We start from the raw sequence: 27,874 nt of genomic DNA on the forward strand, positions 1-27,874 counted from the left end.
TTTTACCACTTTTTCACAAGCGCATGTAATTGTTACCGTTCTTTTCGTGGGACGATATGAAGTCACAGTAGTACACGGCGTTGCCTCGGCAAATTTATTAAATGCAATTAACTGCATCCCCCATCCAGAGCCTATAAAAATGATGATGTTCATATTCTTCCAGTTTGCATTGAACTTCAATACTGAGGTTTTGTATCCATGTTGCCGTAAAACCTAAATAAGCCCCCACCCCCACCCCGTCCTACACGCCTGTACCCTAGATTTCAAACAAACAAAAAATTGCTGCTTAAGTTCTTCCTTCTTTTATTTCGAACTTAATACTGAGCTTCACCACGGTTTTCCCGTGATGCTGTTGAGCAGAGCCGTTCAATATGGCAACGTTGTTGTCATAAAGGCAATACTGTTTTCTTAACATGGAATGACCTACAGTGACAGCAAGTCAAACGGCACTGAGCGCTCGGACGGCGCATCGCAAGCGCCGTGTCACCCCACGCCTGTGAGGCAGGAGAATGAATGGGCGTATTTCAAACGACTGAGGCATCGTGTCATGAGAACAACTGCTTTGTTGTTTATAGTCATAAAGCAGATGGCTGCTACAGTTAGATCCGTTTTCGTTGCATGGGTGAAGACGTCACGTCAAAATTTGAAACAACAGCTGCAGTAATGCAAGCCTAAAGGAAATCGTTCTCGTCTTGTGTATTCACGATATCGTTCCCTCTTACGTAAGCCTAAATACGGCACGAGCTAAATACATATTCATGAGATATTTCTTGATTGTCCGGCTTCATGGCTAAATGGTTAGCGTGCTGGCCTTTGGTCACAGGGGTCCCGGGTTCGATTCCCGGCAGGGTCGGGAATTTCATCCATAACTGGTTATTTTCGCTGGCACGGGGGCTGGGTGTATTTGTCGTCTTCATCATCATTTCACCATCACGACGCGCAGGTCGCCTACGGGAGTCAAATCAAAAGACCTGCGTCTGGCGAGCCGAACTTGTCCTCGGACACTCCCGGCACTAAAAGCCATACGCCATTTCATTTTCATTTCTTGATTAGTGTTTCTCTCTTTAATACTGCCCGAAATGTCCGTGTCTTACTGGTATCATTTTAGTCAGTATTCATTTTGTTATACATAAGCAGACTGACGAAAATATACACGGATTCGGAAGCTGCCCACTATAAACATGCTCCTAATTGATATGAATCTCTCTATTCTGGTTCATATGGACTATTGTATCATCGTATGGAAGCTTCCGTCCTCAAACTACGTATTTAGCTAATACACTCGTCACCTCCTCTCTAGAGACATTATTTCTCAATCTCCAGTACAGTTCTAAGATCGTGGTGTTTATAGGACCACCAGATTATTACTTTACATCTGAAAGTGAGATAAATACCCAAGTACCCAAAGTGGCCATTTACAATTACAATCCCACCATCTAGCCAGGAATCGAACCCAAGGCTTCAATCCAGCCGTACTACCAGGTCGTCAATGCAGGAGTTATTGGCCACATTATCCCTTACACTTCACCAAACTTTGTTTGTTTAGGTTACAAATGTTGAAGATTATACACAGACATTAAAATCAAACAACTTAATATTTTAACACTAATGTATCCATCCCGTTTGCACTGATCGCGCAAAGTTCTACGAGGGCGAATCAAAAAAGTAAGTTACACTAGCACGCCGCTGTGTCGTGACCGTGGTCAATGCGGAGCAAGCTACAGCAACTGCTGTCACATCCGATAGGTAGGTTGGTGTGGTATCCCGTCGTGTTGTATGTGCAGAACGGGCTGGGCTCAATGGCGCGACAACTGGGTGTTCACTATAAATTGGAGGTGCGTGCAACGATCAGATTTCTATGGGCTAAACGGCTCGATTGCACGGACATTCATCGTGAAACCACTGCTGTATATGGTGAGCGTGCAATTTCTCGCCCAGGTATTGTAAAGTGGTGTAAGCAAGTTGAAGCCAGACGCACGGATCTCACGGACGAATATCGCGAAAGCATGCCCGCAACGTCCAGTACCGTTGCGACTGTTGACAGTGTGGACGAGAACATTGGAGAGAATCACCGCCTAACGCAGTAGGAAATTGCCAGCATGCTGAACATTTCGTATGGCAGCGTGTTCTCCACTGTTCACCAGCACCTTGGATTTCGTAAACTGGGTCAAAGATGGGTCCCACGTCTGCTCGCCGATGTTCACAAGGGACAACGTTTCCAATCGTCACTGGCATTTTTGCAAAGGTATTCTGTGGAGGGCAAGGAGTTTCTGCGGCGAATCATCACAGGGGAAGAAACGTGGGTCCACCACTTCACCTTCGAAACAAAGAGAACATTGATGAAATGGGTGCACACCAAATCACCATCACGAAAAAGGCCTAGGTCCAACCTTCAGCAGGACAGGTAATGGCGGCAGTGTTCTTTGACATGGAGGGTGTGGTGCACGTGGAATTTATGGCGAAAGGCACGACATACTTGGCTTCGTATTGTCAAACGTTGAACCGGTTGCGTAAAGCAATTAAATAACAGCGGCGGGGAAAATTGAGCGCCGGTGTGGTTTTGATGCACGATAACGCAACATCTCACACGGCCCGCCAAACGTCCGAACTGCTGCAGCGATTTAAGTGGGAGATATGGCAACATCCTCCATATTGTCCAAACTTAGTGCCGTGCGATTATAATTTCGGTAAGCTGCAAAAGGATCTCGGTGGACGATGATTCCGAAACGATGAGGAGGTGAAAGCAGCTGTCCCCAGGTGTTTACATAGTGCTGGAGGTGATTTCTACGCACCCGGAATCGAAAAGTTGGTTGACCGTTCCGAGAAATGTTTACAGTCTCTTAGGGGACTATGTAGAAAAGTGAACTTAAACTGTACGTTGTCATAGCCGTGTTGCTTAAGCGTAGGTGGTTTCATAAATGGCCATAACTTAGAAGTGTAACTTACTTTTTGATTCCCCCTCGTATATTTCACAAACAAAAGGAGCTGCTCATAACTGCAGCAATCCAGCCCGTAGGACTAGGTACCGACCTGCGATCATGCATCCAGTTCCGTGATTACTTACTAGATATTCCGAAAAAAGAATGTTTGTAGTTGTTATTTCTTGACCTTTCAGGGTATGTGTTATCAAGAGAGCACCATGAACACACCGCATTTAGAAAAATGAAAACTACAGTAAGATAATTTCATATCCACAATAATATTTTCGTAACAAAGTATTACTTGCTTCGAAGATTTTTACATTTCCCAGCAAAGACACTGATCATTTTACTTCTGAAGGGTAAGCAGTCCATAAAATGTACGAAATATGTCAGCATCGTAGGAGGGAAGAAAGTTTTTGTATACAAGTTGCTTTTCGTCCCACCAATACAGATAGGTCTTATGGCGACGATGGGATAGGAAAGGTTTACGAGAGGGGAGGAAGCGGCCGTGGCCTTAATTAAGGTACAGCTCTAGCATTTGCATGGTGTGAAAATGGGAAACATCAGAAAACCATCCTCAGAGTGCTGACAGTGGAGTTTGAAACAACTATCTCCCGCATGCAAGCTAACCGCTCGGTCGTTTATTTCTAGCTTCAATAGAAAATACTGTACCTATTGGAAGTACTTAAGTTCCTTATTGTAAAATTATTTTGTTTTCTTCGACATTTTAACATAGAGTTTGTATCGATGCCACCAGGTCGACAATTCAGTCTACCTTAGGCACGCAATCTAATCTACCATGCCGATATCTTTTGAATAGACAGACAAAGAAACTCCCAGGTGAGTTACGTGACAATAACTCAATATTTGCATAGAATCCAGTCCCATTTTTTTCCAGAGGACTGAAACTCGGTAGAAAATCTGCTTTACGAGCGATTCCAGCCGTGAGACGACGATGTTTGGGAGCTCCAGTTGTAACGATTACAAACTTTTTGGCAGAAAACGAAAATTATTTGACTAAACTGTATATGTGTAGCATCCACGCCTATTTTAATGCTGTTATTAACGTAGTAAACTATTTTAATTTGAAAGAATTTTCAATTGTTTATACGAGTATCTTCACTGTATTTGGGATATTTGATTATTTCTCAATCCAGTGTGTTCGGCCTACTAACTCCTACAACAAAGCTAAGCTGTTGGCGATATCTACAGATATCTATATATTTGAAATTTCCAAGCATTATAAACGTAATAATAGTAGTAATCTTAAATGCTGTTAGCAAAAAAATTGTTTGGTATAAATGTTATCTACCATTCCTTAACATAAGACAATACTGAGTCAATGTTATTAAACAAACGGAATGAATTGATGTAAATATTCGGAGAACACAACTCATAACATTACTAATTTATCTTTTATAAATAACATTTTTTAATTCTTCCATGAATTCTCCAACTTATAAACATATTCCATGATATTTTAATATTTTGCAGACTTATTACTGACTTTCCACATACTTTATTTATTCCACACAATGACCCAACGCAACTGATGACACAATGGGGTCTAAGATGGTGATCTGCGTGCAATCTAAACACCCACTCCTCTAGTAGTAGCAGGCAAAAGTGGAGGTCATGCATAGGGGTCTAACGACAAAATAATACTGTGCTTATTTTAATAAATATCTTTTAACGTTTGGTAAAAGAATAAAACTGGTATGTCACTACGCACAAAAAAGTATGAGGTGCAGACATGAAAGAAGATACCACGTATCCGCAATGAAGGACAATATTACCTTGGGTCTCTAGTAGTATACCAATTTCTGACAGCATGTATCGTACATTGTATGAGAGTTACCTTCATATACGTAGGTTATATCATATGAACCATTCTAGAAGGCATAAGTCTGAAGCTTATAGTAAATTGTTAATGACTGTAATTCTGACATCTACATTATTTTCCAAAGAAAATGAGCTTCAAGATGCTCCTGAAATAAGATTCGTTCAAACATGTAACTACATAAAATTATGGAAGAAACTTAACTGATACATCAAGCTTCTTGTAAGATCTAATCTAGATTCTCATTTGATACCTACCAAAAATAACAAGTTTTTCGATTAATAAATTTTCATTTTAAACCACCGAAAAATTACTATATATTTTTGTGTTGTTTGCGTGGCACCTCAGATGAAACAATTTGCAAATTAATGCAAAAAAGGCACATAGACGTCATGTTTCAAGTACTATTTATTGAACACACAAACACATGGGAAATTAAGACTGATGTGTGCTTTAAAATTTTATTTCAATTACAATAAGGCAGTCTTACAGCAGGAAGTTGTTTATTAATACATAGCTACATTAAATGACAGGAGTAAAATATACCAATACAAACATTAAGAATGCTAGTAGGATTGTGTATTGCAAGAGCAACTGATCACAAATAACTATAACAAATGTGCACTACACATGTTTACACTGTAATACAATGGACTTTTACATCGTTCAATAGGAACATGACCGTCTTGTGACATTCTGCACAGGAATCACATTCAGTTGTTGGCAAACCCAAGATATGCTTAATGGCAGGCAACAATGGACTCATGCAACAATCAAACACGAGAAACGGAGAGTTCGTCAGAATCTGATTCGCCAGAATGTATCTCCTGTTTCTATAGCTGACGTGCACTCCACGAAAGCATAGTACTTAGTCACAAAAGCATTCAATGACAAAGTTAATCAAGCAGATAAGAAAGAACCATTACCCTTTAGATGAAACAGTCGAATCAAAATTAGGAACCTTAACATAGATGCAGAGAACAACAGACACCATATTGGCAAAATATCGAAGTGATTGACCCAAAAAATACTTGGTAACAGATTACAAAAGAAGTTTCCTAATAAATATACCATAAAACAAAATCTCCACACAATGGTTCAATTCAATACAGGAAATCTACAATAACATCCACCTAGACTGCAAAAACTATCACCATCAGCCATCATTATCAACAGCAACAACGGACGTGCGGGAATTCTGACCTTAATTTACAAGAGAGAAGGGACACAAATATCAGAATGCAACAGACCCATACATCCGATCACCAACGAGCGACCATCAACCACAAACATGCTTAATGAACTCAAACTGATGCCTTCCCACAGGCTGGCAAAAGCAGACAGACCAAGACAATACAAAGATAAAGAGAAGAACGAGAAGAAGGAAGAAGTGAAAGCAGTTTACTTCCCCGACGCCACCAAACACAAAGACGAACAGGCAGAGAGTCCCCACTCACCAGGATGGTGAACTTTCCGGTGTCTAGTTCACTCTTTAGCGGTTCCCTGCTCGGATCGAAGCGGACCAGACCCTCGCGTTGCCGAGTGGCCTCGTGCTGCTCGTACAGCGCCACTGCGCGTCCGACGTCGAATTTACGCGCTGCCAGGAACTTCACGGCCGTGGCCCACGACACGGGCCCGGCGCTGCGGCGGCGCCTCAACCGGTTAACAACGTCAATGAAGTTCTTGGTGGCCTAAAACAGAAAAATATACATATATTATGCACTATCATGAAAGCATTTATTTCATCCACACTTTTGAGGAAGATGGGCGGCAAAATATAGGCTGAAATTAAGTTAACTAGATTATTATTTAGACTGACGCGTTCGAAGCCCATATTCATAGGCATGATGTTTCCTTGGGGGAGGAGTGCGACAGGCCTCGGTAGCCGGCACAATTCCTATCATCGTCACAAGTTTGGGGGCTTCATTCAACCCATCCCTGACCCGGTCATTGACTGGAAAACAGGTTGTAGGTTTTCATTTTCAGGTTTCCCTGGGGAAGAGTAAAAGAAGATAAGTGCTAATCTTAACTTGTTTATCCACTGGGATATTGCAGGCATCTATTTCTCCGACACCACTGTAACCATGGCAAGCAGTGTTCGTCCATGTATACTAGGACATTAGCGTCATCTTCTCAGTGTGCGCTTTCTTCCTGTAACTAAGAGTTTGATAAAAATTCGTATCAAGTGAACCCGTTCTACTCGTAAGTCCAGAATTAAAATCCTTGAAGTGGCCGAAAATCTAACCCAGGGCCTTGTAATAAGAGACAGGCACGCTACCTCTACACCACAGAACTAGCTGCAGCAGCAGCTGCTGCTGCTGCTGCTGCTGCTAATAATAATAATAATAATAATAATAATAATAATAATAATAATAATAATAATAATAACGAGGTATAGAATGTCTTTCATTTTCTCACAATTCATGAGTCACACCATTCTCTTGTGGATACACTAATTTAACTTTCGATTTATCGGAACTATTTCCCGTGTCGGTGGAGTCAAAGGATGCATTATCTGTACCCCTCGCATGTAGTAAGAGGCTACTAAGAGGGGAACAACCAAAAAGTCTGTACTTGCTCTCTCCTTTTCTAAGATCAAAAACAAATCTAAGATTGCATACTTTTTCGGGAAACAGAGAAATATGAGTGTTTATTTGTTTGAAATGAAAATCCACAGCCTGTTTTCAGTCATTCGACCGGGTCAGGAATGGAATGAATGAAGCCCTCATCTAGCGACGAGGATAGGAATTGTGTCGGCTGCCGAAGCCTGTCGCACTCCTCTGAGCCAATGATTAATTGAATGACAGATGAAATGAAATGATATTGATATTGGAGAGTGTTGCTGGAATGAAATATGACAGGGAAAACCGGAGTACCCGGAGAAAAAACTATCCCATCTCCGCTTTGTCCAGCACAAATCTCACATGAAGTGGCCGAGATTTGAACCACGAAACCCAGCGGTGAGAGGCCGACGCGCTGCCGCCTGAGCCACGGAGGCTCTTATTTGTTTGAAGTGCTTCCTTAACTTAGAGGCTGCCTGACAAACAACGCATTTCAAATGCAACATTTTCGAGTTTCACATTAATGCACACAGAAATTACACCGATCATTTAGATATAATGGACATTCAAATAAGAAATAACTTTTAAAAAAACATAAAAGGAGAACCAAATATACAAAAGATTAGATATAAATCATGAGAACTACGTAAGTGATGGTGGAGAATGGTGACTGACCCTTTTATCACCAATCGAAGAAGGCTTGCGTTACAACGTGAGTCCATGTCCACTGTACGCATACTACATGGCTGCTTAATGAACATTTCTGCAAATGACCGAACGCCTAGCAGCTACCGATGCCAAGAAATCAGCATCAAATACAAACAGATCGCGGTTCTCAGTCGGTGTCACTGTAGCGATACTGTCAGCTCGGAGGTCCGTGTTCAAATCCTTCCCCTTGAGAAGTTTTTTCTTCGCTTGGTTCTCTGAAGCCGGTCTTAACGTGGAGATTTAGCAACACCGTCTCGCAAGGACCATTTGAATTCACCCGCACCAGAAGGACGAGCTTCAACCTATCAAAACATACTATCCACAGCGCCCGTACCGTATTCTGGTTTCGGGTTTGGAGATGCCTCCCAACAGAAATGGAACATCGAAACAGGTGACCATTAAACCAATATTCGAATATTTCAAACTCCTACATCTGTGTAGATTCTTCAATAAATGGTCGGGAAAAAATATATAAACATGCACATGTGAAGTGATAGTCTCACCAACGCGGTGTACTTGTTACTATAAAAATGAAAGAGGTCCGACACTTCGATAAATGAAGGTATCGGCAAGAGAAAGAGAAGGGTCATGAAAGACGTGAAAATGAAAGACACCCTACGCCTCGTGAACCTTATACCGTCGGGGTCGGAAAGGAACAACAGTTGACCAAGGGAGGTCAAATAGGAAAGATGAGGAGCTCGAAACAAGTGGAAGAAATTCCAGATTAAGCTACGGGAACCGTAGTCGTGAACCCACGCTCCCAAGATTAAAAGCCCCTGGGCTCCCATTTATTATACGTTTCCGACTGGTAGGGAGATACCGTGGATGTATTCTACCCCCACTCCCTCCACCCCAGGAGATACTTTTTGATGACGAAATTCTTTTCTCGCGAAGGAATTGTATAGAATGCACACGTGTGTAATGTAAGTGTGACAGAGGTTGAGCACAATTTACGAAGCATGTATTTATTAATTACCCTACTCCATTCTTTCAAATGACCAACGACACGTTGTGTTTATTATGAAACTTTAATCAGCAGAGAAAAAAAGAAGACAATCGACTCTTCGAAGAATGACGGCATCCATCAGGAACAGAATGAAAACTGTTTATGAAGGGCATGGAAATGAAAGACTTCCTAGGCCTCATATATCTAATACCGTTGGTGTCCGAAAACGTCAAAAGTTAAGCAAGGGAAGTCAGATAGCGAGGAAAGCGAGAAGACTGTTAAAAGTAGGTCGAAGCAATGAGAGGCTCAGGTATAGGACCCGTGATCACCAAACCACGCTCCCAAGATCACAACCCCTGTGGTTACCCCTTTTAGTCACCGCTTACGTCAGGCAGAGGATAGCGTGGATGTACTCTATCAAGCACAGAGAGAACAGTTTTCTGTGTTTAAGTAATTTCACGTGCTTTTGTTTAATAGCCGAATAGCAATACACAAGAGAATAATTTCACTGGGTGTATTTACTGATATTAACTCATGTAAAATTTAGGTAACTCGAATATATATAGTTTTATTATGTGGAGTGTGGAAGTGGAAAACACGTTAAATAGAGTTTGTTAGCCTCATAGTCGATAACCAGTCCCAATGATATCTAGATTATAGTTTAAGAGCGGGATGTAACCGACAATGTATCATTCGAATTTAAAATACTCAAACCCACAATATGATACAGAAAACGAAAACATAGCACAGTTATCAATAAAATGTAAACTTTTCCCTTTGTCTTTCAATAAATTAAACTCAAATATTGATATCAGCCCGTGCACCTCTCATGGGCACTCTTACTAGGTAAAATCAATAATTTCAATACACACAATTTATACGGACCTCGTTCTTCGTTCACAGTCTATTCTGTATTAGCACTTTCTATTTCATCACACACTATATAAATCTACGGCCCATGCACCTCTCAAGGTCACTTTTACTAAGTAAAACAACAGCTGCTAATTTCAGATGACTGCCAGCCATGAGACTGCTTAAACAAGAGGCTGTGGATTTACATATTAGTTCTACAGTGTGTACCGTAAGACGGAGGCCACTGATCTGAATGTTAGTACCACCACGACCGACTTGTTGCAGCGTAGATCTAGTTGGCCGTGGCACTACACTACGTATCTTAAGCTAGTGCCTTCTATTACAATACCGTCTATTTATACAAATCTACAGCCCGTGCACCTCTCAAGGTCAATGCTGCTAGGTAAAACATTTTGCGAAATTAATTCCGTTACACATTTTGTAGCGTCACCTCACACAAATTTTCGGATGACCCACAGCTCTAAGACATATTAATGTTTAAAAAAATCTTCCCCGGCTTATGACTTTTGGGTGTTTGTTGGCTGCGCAAATGTTGTGTCTTTGATTACGTCAAGCCTACTGGGAAGTTCAGAACCGGCGATGAAAGAGTTTTGATCAACATTCATGAGCCATGTCTGACCTTTCCGTAGAACTGTACTTAATGCCTGCGCATTATTCAATTTTCTCCCTCGCCATTCTTCGCCATACTGTGCACAGTGATCTAGACTGACAAAAGTCACCCAATACCTTAGTGCTAGTACTTTTAAGGAATAGTGTGAATAATACAAGGGATCACTAAAACATCAAGTGACCGGGCGAGTTGGCCGTGTGGTTAGGGGCGCGCAGCTGTGAGCTTGCATCCAGGAGATAGTGGGTTCGAGTCCCGCTGTCGGCAGCCCTGAAGATGGTTTTCCGTGATTTCCCATTTTCACACCACGCAAATGCTGGCGCTGTACCTTAATTAAGGCCACGGCCGCTTCCTTCCCACTCCTATGCCTTCCCTATCCCATAGTCGCCGTAAGACCTATCTGTGTCGGTACGACGTAAAACAAATTGTAAAAAAAACATTAAGTGATGTATTAATCCGGTAAAAACTATAAGAGTGTAAACTTAGAGCGAAACACAAGTTGGGTTAAAGTAAATAGTAATAATTTGGGTTCGGATGTTTAGGACCTATGAATAGCCCAAATATGCAGGCAAATATGCTCTTAAAAATAGCTAAATATGACCCAGAAAATGAAAATATGACCAAACATATGCACTTTCCAACAAATGATTAAAGCCACTAGTTGTTTTAACTCAATTCCATTAGTCTCTATCATAAATTCATTAATCATTAAGGTATGGTCAGTACCGCAGATGGTTGAATTAATACTGCAGTCTTACACAATAGTGACAGAAATCACAGCGCTGCTCCTGTTAATCAATGAAAATCGTATTAGCTAGAGGAATTAAGAATGCACTGACAGTCGCAGTGGGCACAAAGTATTACGTTGAAGTAAAATTTAGAAAGAAAATAAAGCATACCTCTTATTCGCCATTCATCTTAGCGTTTTTGTTTCTAGCAGTGTCCCTATGCAGCTGGACATTAAAAGGCTTTATAGCACTTACTTAACTTCGCACACTTTGCAGAAGAGGACTATTTCATTCGGTAGAAAAGCATTCCTCCCTGAATTTTTAGAATTAATTTAACACCTTCACTACACTTTCTTTAGGTATCGTTATATCAGCTCTATCACTATTAATGTAACTATGAAGGCTTGAAAATTATCTCTTGAAATGTTGAAGAAACGTGAGAGGAGAAAAGTAATTTAGGCGCTGCCTGAAGTGGTCTCGAGTAATTCCTTTTCTCGGTGAACCAGGCTCCTTTCGTCCTCTTAGAAAGCAAACAATCCGACTGGGCAGTCTTGTCGGAATTAATTGGCGTCAGGTGACCATACAAAACAATCCTCTTCTTTTCGTACGGTGTACCTTATATTTTCCACTGGTGATTGTAGCTCTAGATTGTGCCTTTTTTCTGAACTTCCCATTTTCGATAATTATTATTATTACCATAATCAGAATGTCGATACGTTCACAAGAACTATTGTTATCAAGGTAGTTAGTGTCACCGAAGCCACTATTCAAGGAAGACACGCCATTACAGTTGTGATATTATGAACTAGACCTCTCTCGCAACAAATTTCCTCTCAACAACAGTTGTGTCAAGGCATTTCAAGAAACCACGGTGGAAAATTCGTTCTGATGCTGTAGTAGAGCACGTTATCGTAACTGCCGAGAATCAGGGGCAACACACTGCTAATAATAATAAAAAAAAGAGCTAGACTATATCCCATATCTTCTGCGCCATCTCATCTCGCTACTTCTGCTGCGAGATTTATAAAGGATCTGACGAAGAAAGCTCAAGAACCTTCCTGCATGCTCCATAAATTTCAACGGGTCACTATTCTGATTCTATTCTGATGACTAACATAACAACCCTCAACGAGACGTTATTCATCTTGACGATGGCGCCACGATAACGGCTTCGCAAATTTAGCATTCGGTCCTTTATCTCGCGAGAGTATGTTAACAATGCCGAGGTCCTCATTGAAAAGGAATTGTGTGTCCGTAGTTAATCAACATACATTTCCTTCATTTCATCCCCCGACATGAATTCCTTTAAAATACAAGTCATACTTACTAAGAATAAAACAAAAATTCCACGTTGTCATGGCTAAAAATTGTCACCAAAACTTAAATACAATGGCAATTGAAAAAGGAAAATCAGAAGGAAGAATGGCAGTGGGTAACAACTGACAAGAATATACAGGAAAAAGAAATGACATTGATTACAATATGAATGTGAGATTGTCGCTATTTGGGATATGCCTAGAGCTATGACAGAGACAATAACAGCACTGTACTTGAATGACAATCACTTGGGATATGACGGTTGGAGTGTGGTATTCAAAGCCGAGTGAAAGCAACTGAGGATATACAGTACTCGCAGACATACTAATTATAAAGCATCCTCCACCACTCCTAGTGAATGCGACGACTTTATGTAAAATATAGACCGTGGTCCAATTCTCGTCCCAATTACGAGCACTGTGCGAAACTGTTTGCCCTGTGTGTCCCTAAAATGAAGTAAAGGTAAATGTCCTCTAGAAACCCTCAATCAATATTTACAGAACTTACACATATTCGACTATGTCTCTCTATCTCTGCTTCTCGTGTACAGTTGAGGCTAATAGTATCCTATCCTCATTCACCCGCCTCACATGAACCCACCATCGAAGACGAATCATATGCGTCGCTTGTTAATTATCTTTAATAATAATAATAATAATAATAATAATAATAATAATAATAATAATAATAATAATAATAATTTATTGATTTTAAGTCCCACTAACTACTTTTACGTTTTTCGGAGACGCCGAGGTGCCGGAAATTTGTTCCGCATGAGTTCCTTTAAGTGTCGGTAGATCTACGATACAAAGCTGTACTTCAGCACCTTCAAATATCACCGGACTAAACCGCGATCAAACCCGCCAACTTGAACTCAGAGGCCAGTCCTCCTACCGATCGAGCAGTTCGGCCCGGCTCTAATAAAGTCGGGGTCGGAAAATAACAAGAGTTGACCAAGGAAGGTCGGACAGGAGCACGGCACAAGTGGAAGCAATGCCAGGACTCAGCTAAGGGCCCCGTCGTCGCCAACCCACGCTCCAAAGTTCAGAGCCCCTGAAAATAGAGTACGGTAAGGATAATTTGGCTTGTGACTGACCGCTTCCTTACAAGGGACCATCGATCGTAACTGAGAACTCACTATATTAGCACTCCTACATCTCGATTTTCATTGATAAAATATACACAGTCCAGGGATAAAATCAATCTTGGTACCGAGCTCGATAGCTGCAGTCGCTTAAGTGCGGCCAGTATCCAGTATTCGGGAGATAGTGGATTCGAACCCCACTGTCGGCAGCCCTGAAGATGGTTTTCCGTGGTTTCCCATTTTCACAACAGGCAAATGCTGGGGCTGTATCTTAACTAAGGCCACGGACGCTTCAGTCCCATTCCTAGGCATTTCCAGTCCCATCGTCGCCATAAGACATATCTGTGTCAGTGCAACGTAAAACAAATAGCAAAAAAAATCACACTTGGTAAGTTATATGAAATTATCTACTAACTCTCATGTCGATTAACTCATCACGCATTCGATTTTTCAGGCCTCACCTCAATGAAAATATTAAGGAACGACACCTGCAACGGAACCAAATTGATAATTTCACATCTACTTTCTTTGAAAGACATTGCGGAACAGCTTAATAAACCAGTCACATCCTGTAAAAGTTGTTTCCGAATCAAATAAAAGTATTTACATTTTCTGACAACAATATACCAGGATAATTAAATTGAATACAGTAGCTAAAGTTTCCAAACTACAAACGTTAAAAAGTTAAAAATTCAACCAACCAAACAACCAACCAACCAACCAACCAACCAGTCACTACATTTTTTGTTTTCCTATTTGCTTTACGTCGCACCGACACAGGTATGTCTTATGGCGACGATGGGACAGGAAAGGGCTAGGACTGGGAAGGAAGCGGTCGTGGCCTTAATTAAGGTAGAAAACCATCTTCAGGGCTGCCGACAGTGGGGTTCGAACCCACTATCTCCCGAGTACTGGATACTGGCCGCACTTAAGCGACTGCAGCTATCGAGTTCGGTATATTAGGGGCCTTCTCAAGGTACAAGTCCCCCTACCTACGAGTGTGTCTTACCTGGTACACATCCCCAGTTTGTAGACTGTTGAAATTATCTCTCATTTCCTGAATGAAACTAGTATTATCCTTTAAAATCTTCCTTTATACGTTGATCCGGTCTTATCGTTTGTAGAAAGCCGCCGTGAAGGATCACACATGTGTGAAGTATTATTTTAAACTGTATGCCTGTACTATCACCCCCACCCCATCCCTTCTACCATGCCATATTAAACCAGTTCTTCCTTCTTGATCTAATCCTTCTCATGATATCATGTCTATTACGTATACCCAGTGGCTGGACGAAGCACATTGCGAAGTCTAACAAGAACAACAACAAATGAGTGTGTAAGTGTACACAGGAGTGATGCAAGTATATTCACACTTACAGGCTTCCAAGATGGCAACAAGAAATATCACCAATGGGTCATTAGTGTGAAACAAGCATATACTCTTTGTAACATTGTATTCATAGTGACTGTTATACACAAGTCGGATAAAGTATTGAAGAGTTACGATGATCTATAAGTTGTGTTAATATATAATATAGGCCTACTCGCCTTTTATATCCCTGAACGTATAACATCCACGTATAATAGCGTAAGTTTATGTTATGTTATTTCTGTTGTCAACATCCCGTTTTCTCAACTAATTTAAAGCCTACAGTGATGAATAAGGAATGAGTGGATAGGAATTTTTACCGACGTCTGACAGTATACTTGGTTTACATTCAAAAACATTGTTTAAAACTAAAGTTACTTAATATCTGAAATCATGCCGAGGAAAAACTCTTGAAGGAGTGACGTCGGTCTAACAATATTTTTAAATCAATGACCGAAAATGACAAACAAATAATTCAAGACGTTAGGATTCTGACTTCAAATATTGTGTACAAAGAGGCATCTTAAAACTAAAATACGTTCACATTAATACACCCTCTTTGCTATTTTGATTATACACTTCACTGACTATTCATTTCAACAATCCAACAACAGGCTAAATCAATTTTTGTCGGGGCAGGGAAAGGTTCAATCAATGTGCGAAGGTTTCGCACGCGTTTACTGGTGTCAGTACAATCACTGTCATCCGAAAAGTAATTTTCTTTCCTAAATTAGGGCGCAGTAAATGTAATGAAGTGACACGAATCTACGGTAGAACATTATCGTACATTCTACAGTTCTTTTCGGAAAAGTATGATTTTACATCCAAATTCCCTGGCTCCTTCTTTCAGATCACGTGGTGAAGAACGAATGGTGCACTCTGGCGAGCGGTCATTTGCCAGATAAGACGACGCCATTATAGATGACGTCTCAATGTATCCGGCGCTCGTCCGACCCATTTGTCACTATGCTTTATGTAACAGCCGGGCTGCTCGTGCTCGGAAATCTAACTCATTACTTTGAGTTGCTGACAACAGACATAATGTTTCCAATGGCTGCTCCTTTATCGTACTTCCTGCTAAGTTTTTGTGAGAAATTCCGACGGCGATTTGCTGAAACATGGAAAATGCTGTGATATTCGCATAAAGACGCTTGATCATAAAAAGAGTGAAAGCAGAGAATATGAACTAAAATTAAGTAAGGATACAGCATTACATAAAATCTCCATTTTGTGAAGCGATAAAGTAGAGAGCTGTAGCCGTAAAGATTTCACATTAGCAATATTGGGTTAAGAGAGTGTTTTTCTCTTACATTTTATGGTGAGTTTTAAGTCTTTTCTGTTAGTGTATGGTTGAGTGTTCCGTAAGTAGTCATTCTGAATGATAATAGGTACACATTACACTGCATTAAAAAATAAGAACTCCATAGTGTTTGAGATTTTTATGCCAGAATATATAAGCTCATTAGAAAACTGTCCGCTGCTCTTCTCCAGAAATTACTATTGAAATAAGAATCTAATTTTCAACATGTCGTAAGGCCCATACGCTTACTAGGTGCCTCGTGACTGCCACACGCACGGGACAGATGAATGCAGCATACAAAATACTGTACGAGCATATGGCGGGAGTTTTGAGATTTGTGTGAAGTTTCAAAGAAGAGACATACATATTCTCTATGCTTACGATGGACCGACTGAAAGTTCTTTCTCTCGCTCTTCATTATACCTCAAAGAAAATAAAAGCTTCCGCAGGAAAGATACATCTTTCACATTGAAACACGGTAAGCTAAGGGAGGCTAGGATAGCGACTTAAAATATGCTAGTCCGGTCCGTAACTCGAGAAGATAATACAAGTGAACTGACAGCAGTGTTTCTAATCCAAGTTTCAGGGGAGCACGAAAAGTGGTTTTGTAGAATATAAAAAACAACTAACTTTTGTTCTACTATATGATATATTAATATTTGGAATTTTCTGTTTAATTTGGCGTTATGCTTTACTAATGCTACTTGATTAGCTCTATATCCATTTTAATAAAGGTTAAAAATTAAATTTGACTGTGCCAGCATTTAGCACTTATTCAGTTAAAACGCAATAACTATTAGCTGCAGAGTCTAGAAGGTTGTAGTTTGCCCTGAATTATAGAGGAAAATGCGTTGCACAGTTTGGCTGCATCGGTTATTATAAAATCCTTTCCTGTTTAGTATTCAACGTGGTAAGAACATATGGAAGCACCTGCGTTTCGTAACATCGAAGTACGTTTGTTTATGTATAACTGAAACTTATTTCTTACGTGTTGAAAGTCCATATTTGCAGCTTTGGGATACTTACAGGTTTGTGTTTGATTTCACAGTAAATTCTGGATAATGCTTTTGGACATAACATTTGTCAAATTTCCATATTCAATGTATGTATGCAAAGTATTTATAAAATGGGAAAGAATACAAAAGAAAAATAATATTGCTAACACAAAATGTCGAAGCCAATATTTTGTTTCTTCTCCAAATCAGTGACTATTTTTGGAATCATAATTTTTCTTCCCTTCTCATATTTCAATTTCACTCGGATACACTTTCAATATGGATACATGAGTAATCATTAACTAAAGTGCAGGGCTGAGCAGCTAAGGTGGTACACCGCTGGCCTCCTGAGCTCAAGATGGCGCGTTCCATCCTGGCTCAGTCCGGTGGTAATTACAGATGCCCAAATACTTCCGCTACGCGTCGGTATTTTAACTGTCAAGTAAAAGAACTCTTACGAGACAAAATCCCGGCATCTCGGCGTCTCCGAAATCCGTAAAAGTAAGCAGTGAGACATCAAACCATTATTACTATTATTATTATTATTATTATTATTATTATTATTATTATTATTATTATTTAGTAGTAGTAGTAGAAATTAAAGTATAGAAAATTAATTTAATTTACATTTCTCAGGTAAACACGAAAAGTGTCACCAGAGATCTTTTACATGCTGACATCGTACGACTGGAGTGACGAATGGACTTTTTTGCTCCCTTCAAAAATCCGACTATCGGGTTTGAACCGCTATTTTGGGATCCGGAGACCGACACTCTAGCACTGATCTACAGAAGGAGCTTTCGACAGAGGTAATGCAGGCATTATAATGGGTTTATTACATGTTGGAATGAATACTAATTGGAATACAGAAACAATGCATTAGGAACTGGTTAACCATCAGAGATTACAAGATGAAATATGACAGAAACAGAAAAATCTCATAGTAGTAAGATGACTTCATCTGGATGATACTCGAAGAGGTAAGAAGGGTTTACCCTGCTGTCTTCATTCGTAAGTGTGATAATCTTTAGATTATTCGCCTAACTGCATTCCCTAAAAAAAAAAAAAAAAAAAAAAAAAAAAAAAAAAAATTCTTCCAGGAGTTTCCCATTTTCTCAGGAACTGTTACAACTAGAAATTTGGAATATTTACTATTAATTCTTGTTTTTATTTTATTAATCTAGATGAAATTACAGGTGATCTCAGGCCAGTCTTAAGCCACGTAAGATTTAGCAATACTGCCTCACAACGCCCATTTGAATTCGCCCACGAAGCTGTCTGACTCGCTAACTTCAGCAGTGATAAAATAACAACGGCGCAAGATATCGAATTATTTTTTCAAACCATTTATCAGTATGAGCAACCCTCTAACGCTCATATACCAGGTTCATGTTGTTTCCGTCCCCCTATATATCTCGTTTTGTACTAACGATATCTTCTCTGGCAGTGTAGGTATTTCATACCCTCCTCAACGTTCCCTTACGTATATGAATACCAAAATCATAGCTCATTATTTGGAAGATTTATAATGAACTATGTTCAAACTATCATTATATAGAAGTAGATATTTCTCGCAGTAACTTCTTCTTCCATTGGGATGTCATCACAGAGCAGTGATGTTCGATTCACTCGTCAACAGTGTTCAATACAATAGCAACAGGTCAGACGTGTCTGTAGTGCTGATAACTTCGCTGCTATTGTTGGATACTGGCTCCGTACTACCTAAGAGCCTCGTCTCTTGTTGTCTGATCAAGTTCAATGTGTTGGGGCTACATGAATGCGGACGCCCTCTTCCTGTAGTGCCTGTTATATCTAGCACTGTATTTTTAACACAGGCTTGATATCAGGATAGGAGATGTGCAAACACATGTCACAAGAAGCAGTGAGTGGGGGAGTGAAGGATGAAAACGATCACACATCGGAACTTTCCACGGCACTGAAATACACCAACATTCAACACTGAAGTGGGATTGATACACCCACGCGGTTCAAAATCAGAACAACTCGCGCACACAATCATACTGTTCGATAGTTGGCATCATTTATTGGCGGGTTACTTCACGACACCGGGAATGAACCTATCAAGGAAACGGCAATTCAACCAGTTCTTAAAGAAACTAGCCTGACTCAACTACTGTATGTAGCGCTGTTGTGTAGGTCACAGGATCCAATCACGGCACAGTCGGTCGGAACTGAAGAGTGTTTAAATGCGACGCTTCGTGTTATATATATATATATATAATTTATTTGTTCGCGCCGTCGACCTCTGTAGATCTTTTCTCACACGCTTGGTGTTAGTAACATAAGAAACGTTGCAATACTGGACTTCATTCAGAGGAAAGTTTCAACACACTTAAAACTTTCGGCAAATGATTTCAACTATGAACTCGATAATAATAATAATAATAATAATAATAATAATAATAATAATAATAATAATAATAATAATAATAACGGGAGTCTATAGCGTGGTTAACGCTGATTTTGTCGAGTTTTCGCGAGGCTGATCTATGTGGGTGCAAAATAAATAGTAGCCATTTGGAAAACTTCTGGAATGGGTTTTAATTTCAGATATACTTCCTACGTCCCGATCTTCAAACACCAGTTATAAGCCATCAAGCAGTATAAGGCGGCGTTCAGAGAATGGTCATCTGCTGGTCATGCAGCTCGTTATGTAATGTACGGTGCGTGGGTTCGAGTCACTAGCGAAGCTCCCTTTTTTTCCTTCTTCCTTTTTCAACCTTTCTTCCGCTTCTGTGTATTTCCTTGAAACTTTTTTCATAGGTCTTTACTTTTAAATGTATGTTATTTCTGACACGATACATCTTGTAGTAGGCCTAGTATGTATCAACAACGCATTATATGCTACTCTAGTAAAAACGTGTCCCACAGTTATTTACCTCAAGAGGCTTCGGACAAGCTGAAATCGTGGCGTTTTCAATTGTCAGTGTTTTATATATATATATCCCCGGGGAAAAAAACATATTTCTTCTGACTTCTTTTCATTGCTTGCGTAACCTACTAAGTTCAGTTCTCTCCATCCTCTGACAATAATACAATGATGTTATGATTAAACATTAAAATCAAGAAGAAATTACAGGCCAGTCATTTTTTTATGCTAGTTGCTTTACGTCGCGCCGACACACATAGGTCTTATGGCGACGATGGGACAGGAAAGGCCTAGGAATGGGAAGGAAGCGGCCGTGGCCTTAATTAAGGTACAGCCTGGTGTGAAAATGGGAAACCACGGAAAACCATCTTCAGGGCTGCCGACAGTGGGGTTCGAACCTACTATTTTCCGAATACTGGATACTGGCCGCACTTAAGCGACTGCAGCTATCGAGCTCGGTGCCAGTCAGTTTGACATGCACTGCATGTAAACTCTGAGAAAGCATTAATTCTGATTATATCAGATATATATTAGAACTAGTTCGATAGAAGACAGTTCGGCTTTAGGAAAGGTTATTCCAATGAAGCTCAACTTGTAGGATTCCAGTATGATATAACAGGTATCTTGGATTCAGTAGACTGCATCGCGACTGACCTATCTAAGGCATTTGAAAGGGTAAATCATGGGAGAATATTGCCAAAAATGACTGCAATTGGACTAGACAAAAGTGTGACTGAATAGGTTGCTATATTTCTAGAAAACAGATCTCAGAGAATTAGAGTAGGCGACTGATCCTGTACGAAGAGGGGAATTCCTCAAGGCAGTATTATTGGACCTTTATGTTTTCTTACATATATAAATTATATGAGTAAAGAAGTGGAAGCAGAGATAAGGCTTTTTGCGGATGATGCTATTTTGCATAGAGTAATAAAGAAGTTACAAGATCGTGAGCTACTGCAAACTGACCTCGATAATGTTGTGAAATGGTCAGTAGGCAATGTTATGATGATAAACGGGGTTAAAAGTATGGTAGAGAGTTTCACAAATAGGAAAGTCATCTCGGTGTTAATTACTGCGTTGATGGGGTGAAAGCCTTTCGGGGATCGTTGTGAGTACCTAGGTGTTAATATAAGGAAATATCCTCATTAGGGTAAACACATAAATAGGACTGTAAATAAAGGGTACAGATCTCTGCACGTTGTTATGAAGGTATTTAGGGATCATAGTAAGGATGTCAAGGAAAGGGCATACACGTCTCTGGTAAGTCCCCAATTAGAGTATGGTTCCAGTGTATGGCACCCTCACCAGGATTACTTGATTCAAGAACTGGAAAAAAATCAAAGAAAAACAGCTCGATATGTTCTAGGTGATTTCCGACAAAAGAGTAGCATTACAAAAATTCTGCAAAGTTTGGGCTAGGACGACTTGGGAGAAAGGAGACGAGCTGCTCGACTAAGTGGTATGTTCCGAGCAGTCAGTGGAGATATGGCGGGGAATTACATTAGCAAACGAATAAGTTTGAGTGAGTGGTGAGTTATCTCGTTTGGGTATTCTGAATATCGTTAATAAGATTGGCTTCAGCCAGATAAGTCAGTCTATCATGTGTGCAATGTTTTTTTTTCTTTTGTTATTGTGGACACATTACAGGTAGTGAATTTATACAGCCGCTTTTGTTAATGAGGATTGTTAAATCTTACATAAATCCTATATAATACACAAATTACACAAATGTGACTAACACCACTATGGTTTTGACTAGTCCACATAAGAAAACAATGTCTCGTCATTATCGGACAAATCACTTTCACTCGCGACCCAAAGTAGGTAAATGATTCATTTTTGAAATTCAATAAAACCAAATCCAAACCAATATTTAGAAAGCTCTTTTACATAACGCAGAATGCTTTGAAAACATTTGGTAACAATCGGTGATTTCGTATTGTTTAAGAAAAAGCTTCTCTGAGACCTGTACTTTTAAAACTTATCTTGTTATTCTCTGGAATGAGTGCACATACACATTACTGCCTTGAACGCGGTTTGTTTGTTCGTTTATTTATTTATTTATTAAAAACAATTGCACAGACGTGTCAACAGGTAACTGGATGTTTGTCGGGTTCATTTCACGAAAGTCCTTCCAAGGCTATTTATTTTAACGTCGCACTAACACATCGAAGGTTTCCGGCGACAGAAGGACGGAAAAGGACTAGGATTGGGAAGGTTGTGGCCGTGGCCTTAATTAAGGTACAGCCCCAGCATTCGCTTGCTGTGAAAATGGGGAAAACACGGAAAATCACCTTCACGACTGCCGATGGTGGGATTCGAACCCACTATATCCCAAGTGCAAGGTAACAGCTGTGGGACCCTAACCGCACGGCCAACTCGCTCGGTTTCTACACTATTAGGAAAAGGTTTTTTGTATGTGCTTCTGATAGAAAGTTATGTTATGATTAAGTATCAGAATCAAATAAATTGTCAAAAAATTATAATAATATTGTTTTTACACCCCCACTAACTACTCTTTAATGGTTTTCGGAGACGCCGAAGTGCCGGAATTTAGTCCATACGAGTTGTTTTACGTGCCGGTAAATCTACGCGAACGAAGCTGACGTATTTGAGCATCTTCAAGTACCATCGGACTGAGCCAGGATAGAACGTGGCATGTTGGGGTCAGAAGGCCAACGCATCAACCGTCTGAGCCACTCAGCCCGGCACGTGACAATAAATGGACGTAGGAAAAAGACATACAAATAAAAACAACATTAGGAATACTATGTTATGAGAACGCTCCTCTGAATACTGGCATATATTACTGTGCTGAGAAGGTGAGAGGGTTGGCAGCCGTGGCCTATAGTAGGAACTCTCCCAGCATTCACCTTAGCGCAGGACAACCGACGGTGGGAACCAGCAACTCTCCGTCTCCCGAATTCAGAGGCGTAGAGCCACGGTAGAACCGTGGCCACCCCTTATAACCGTGTGCCAGAATTTGCATTCTATATACAGTAAGTGTAAATGGCGACTTTTTTAAAACCAGTTTCCACTGCCTTTGACCGGCGTTTCGTTTAGGTCACAGCAAAGCCCCTTACACATGGTAACGTCAGCAGATTTTTTCTCATAATATGTATCTTGCGAATGTTTGTGGCCATAAAATTGTGCTCAATCACGACCATTTCGTTGGTAGATCTTGACAAGTGGGGCTATCTTGTGACAGGGCATGGGACTGTTGTGTGCTAGATCAGCTGCCGTATTGTTGGAGGTAGATCATGATGCTACATATCTCCTTCGATTTATCGGAACTCTTTATCTTCTCCCCTGCAGGTGGAATGAAAGGAAGCATTATTTGTAACCCCTGTGTGTCGTAAGCGGCTACTAAGAGGGGAACAACCAAAGCATCTGTACTCGCTCTCTTATCTTGTAAACCCAAAAACATATCCATAATTTATACTTTTCTGTGTAGCCTGATCTTTTTACTACACTTTTTCGCAGATGACCGTTTTCATTTGAATGTCCCTTATATTATTCACTGGCAACATTTTCATCTTTGTCTGCAGTATTTTTATCAAGCTGTATCATCTGAAAATGAGAACGAGATTCTGTCACGGAAAGAACGCCCACTGTGGAAATATATTTACAAGACAAACCAGTGAGCGAGTGCTGAGAGCATACTATAAAATGTAGAGTGCACTTAGAGGCACAATGAGGAGAAAAGCCACATCAGCCATATTACACAGCGACACATGCATAATTCCTGAAGTACATTCTCAGTCACCTTCACGACAATAAATGACGAAAAGCCGAGGAAGAGCTATGCCAATACGAAGTGCGATTCTGAACATCTCATCCGATTTCTGTTGGCCACGACTTTTACTCTTCTTTTTATTTCATAACAATATTTGAGCAACGTGCTGTTGCTCTTGTTTATTATATTTTTGAAATCACTGGCAACACTCCTTCCGACAATCGCAGAAGAATAGCTGTTTACTAATTATATGCGAACATCTCACCTTAAGTTGATTTTCTGATACGGTACTCAAGTCAGTTTTCTCTTAACTTCCTGAACAATAACTTTTTCTGGATCAGGAGCACAATAATGATGGCGTGTCTACCTAACATCCTAACTGAAGACCTATTGTGCAGGACGAGTGTGCTGACGGTGAAATTTCAGAAGGTATGCATCCACTCTATTCACATCCAGTCTTGTTCTTTTAAGAAATATCATTGTGTACTCTGAATCTCACATCCATCTCTCATGAGATGCATGGTTTAACTGTTCACCATGCTAAAATAAATAAATAACTATGCGAACTGGATTAAAGTCACTTACATATATGACAAAGCAGAACTTTCTGCTAAATTGCACTAACCTTCATCAGGGCTTGTGAAGGTTTGTCTCCGACAGCGAGCACCAAAGAAATTCTTCGAAGGAACGTGGAAGTCACGACCGTAGTATCCATGCCATCCCCCCCTCCCCCTCACTAACTGGACTCAAGTTCTCATATTTATTTCTTTACTTTAATACAACGAGCCACGAAAACCTACGTTCATTAATTGTTCACCATGTTTTATGGTATAGGATAGAACTAGGGCAAAGAATACTATAAATCGTTGAAAATTTCGTCCTGTGTTCGGCCTTTGAAGTGATATTCATGAAAATGTTATCCTAGAACAGAATGTACTCAACTGCAACCAACACCCGGAGAAAAAAAAAAGAATTACAGACAATGGTAACGGCGAGGTGCAAGTTTTGAGGTGAAAGTCAATGAATATTAAAAACATTCAGACAATTATGAAAACGATAGTTCTTTATCGTTCGGAAAACGTTATTCTACTAAGTGAAATCGCAAGAAATCATCTTTATCCAGAATCAATATCAATACACGAAACGTATTTCCATTAGTGTACAGTTTATTTTGTTACTTTCCAGTGCCGACTTAGTTAATGTAACGTACAAGCTTTCCAGTCTGTCAAACAAGTTCAAATTTTAATATATAACGCTGTAACATTCCTGTAAAAAATACACACTATTAAACAAAAAATGGCATATTTCGATCTACAAGAACATCCTCAGATTCTACCAATTCACTTTAAACCATGTGCAAGTAAGTACAATATTGCTTACTCTGCGTAAACTAGTCAAGGTACAGTTGCTGAGGGTAATGGATAACGGCAGCTAAGTACTGGAAAATGTCCATCATTTACTAAAGTGACAGTCGATGGCTAATACATTAAGTATTTGTACAAATCTGTTCATAACATCACCAGTTCATAATCACTAACAGCCTATGCGAAGACTGGACGACTTCAAATCTCCTCATACGATATTCTTGAAAATGTTTTTCTATATCCTATCAATGAAAATTCTAGGACGATGATTTTAAAAAATCAGGATCATGGCTATTTCCTTGAAACTTCATGTTCTAATTTACAATAGTATAGGATCTGCAGAGTAGAAAAGTAACATATTACAAACACGCAGCAAATAAATGAGACAGATCATCATGCTGATCACAATGAACCAGTGAAACATACACTGTAATACCATCTGATTCTTGTTTATTTTCAGTCCTAACTCATTGGAGCTCCTTTTCGTAACATTCCTATGTACGTATTTCAATCCTCCCATAGGTCTCTGTCTTGATACTGGCTTAGTAGGATACCTATTCCTAATTTTGCTGCATCTGATGCGGATATTTAAAATTTGAAGAAAAAAAATTACAGGACCCGTATAATGTAAACTCTGAGGTTGGCTTACGTGTTTGTTTATGAGAATGGGTTGTAATGTGTGTCGGAACTTGAACCCCCTGTAGGCGGGGGTGGTAGAATACATCCACGGTACACCCTGTTTGTCGTAAAAGGCGATTAAACGTTGACCCAGCGTGGGCGGCAACCACGACTCCTCTAGCTGAGTCTAATATTTATTCCACTTACTGGTGCCAGGATCTTCGCTTTCATCTTTTCTATATGGCATCCCTTGATTAATTCTATCTGCTTTCAACCTCGACGGTATTAAGTTTGAGAGACTTATGGAGTCTTTCATTTTCACGCCCTTAGTAGTTCTCTCTTTCTACGCCGATATCTGCATTCTGCGAAGTGTCAGACCTTCTCCATTTTCCTTCTGACCAGTGTTAGTAGGGGCTGGTTCAACATTTGCACTTCATCTTAAAACAATAATCACCACCATCACTATAAGAACTTCACGTTCCTGTGGGGTTATGGAAACATCTTCTCAAAATGAATAATGCAAGTAATTATTTTTGCTATTATTGTGCATTATGAAGATTCAAAGGTACTTTTAGTATAATTATAAGGAAAAATGTGGTATTAACACCATAAAATAAATTCAGGAAAACTACACAGAATTATCATTGATAAATCTAAAGCAACACACTTTATTCAACTGAACTGATATTTAATGTTAATACTGCGCAGCCCTGCATTAAAAGATACAATAATAAATTATATAAACAAGCAAAAAATCTCACAGAATAGTTAATGAAATACACTCATGTTCATAAAAACCAGAACACACTGAAAGACTAGAGATAGGAAGTTCATATTCACAGGACATGTACATTTATATGTTATGAAGAAAGGATTAGGATTTGAACCATGTCGGCCCTCGGGTTCAAAGTCCACTTCGATATCTCGGCGCACCACCACCGACTGATAAAATGTGCCCGCGGCTCTCGTCGCTATAAACTGAACGTAATGGATCAGTGTGACTTGATCAGACGTGCAGGATGCCTTGCAGACGTATGCAAGAAACGCACCGTCAAATGAGTGAGTTTGAAAGAGGGCGCATTACTGGCATGAGAAAACGTGATGGATCCATTCGGGAAATTGCTGCTCATGTGGGACGACGTGTGTCGGCGGTGCAAGCTGTGTATGCACAATACGGCCGTAGAACACGACGAGATGGGTCTGGTCGCACCATCCAGAATCCCCCCCCCCCCGAGAAGATCGACACCTCATCCGAATGGCATTGCAGGACAGATCTGCGTCCTCCTCGGCTCGACACCTCAGACACCATATTTCAGCGGGACAATGCGCAACCACATGTTGCTGCACGAACGCGTGCCTTCTTGTCACAGGATGTTAGACTGTTGCCCTGGCCCGCCCGATCACCGGACTTGTCGCCAATCGAAACTGTGTGGGATATGGTGAAACGACGGATGCAGCGCTGTGACCCAATGCCAACCACAAAGATCAACTGTGGAACCGGGTGAATGCAGCATGGATGGCTATACCCCAGGACATAATTCGCGCCTTATACGCGTCGATGCCATCACGCATGGAACAAGTTATCAGTGCCCATGGAGAACCCAGTGCCTACTAGGCAACAAGACCCATGCTGAACCTAGGTGACTGAAATGCTAATAGTTTCTGCAGAAGCCTACAAGATGAGATAGTCGTCTCACTCATCAAGTACTCCGTTTCGATTCTTCGTCACCATTTATATGGAGTTCATGCCATTTAACATGGTTAATTGTAACCTATCATTTTTTTAAACATTAATCTTTTCATCTTCCCTCAAAATTGTTATTGTGTATTATTCTGTGTCTTATGGCAAATCTAGGGTGTCCTGGATCAGACTAAATAAATAAATAAAAAATGAACATGACCTGTGGATATTTCAAGGTGTTCTGTTTTTATGAACATGAGTGTAGTTCCCACATTCCTGATACGGTTCAGAATTTCAAAAAGAGCTTAAAAGCAATTTCTGATTCATACAACATGG

General features: G+C 40.2%; 1 protein-coding gene across 1 annotated transcript in view; it reads right to left on the minus strand.

Annotated features, from left to right (window-relative positions):
• The window catches only part of LOC136863510 (tyrosine-protein phosphatase non-receptor type 9-like), a 341,328-nt gene that overhangs the window by 168,227 nt on the left and 145,227 nt on the right, over positions 1 to 27,874 (minus strand). The window contains exon 2 of the mRNA XM_068226492.1: positions 6,219 to 6,452. Coding sequence (XP_068082593.1) covers positions 6,219 to 6,452 — 234 coding nt within the window. The remainder of the gene's footprint in view (positions 1 to 6,218; positions 6,453 to 27,874) is intronic.

This window comes from Anabrus simplex, chromosome 1 (genome assembly GCF_040414725.1).
Source record: "Anabrus simplex isolate iqAnaSimp1 chromosome 1, ASM4041472v1, whole genome shotgun sequence".
NCBI lineage: Eukaryota > Metazoa > Arthropoda > Insecta > Orthoptera > Tettigoniidae > Anabrus > Anabrus simplex.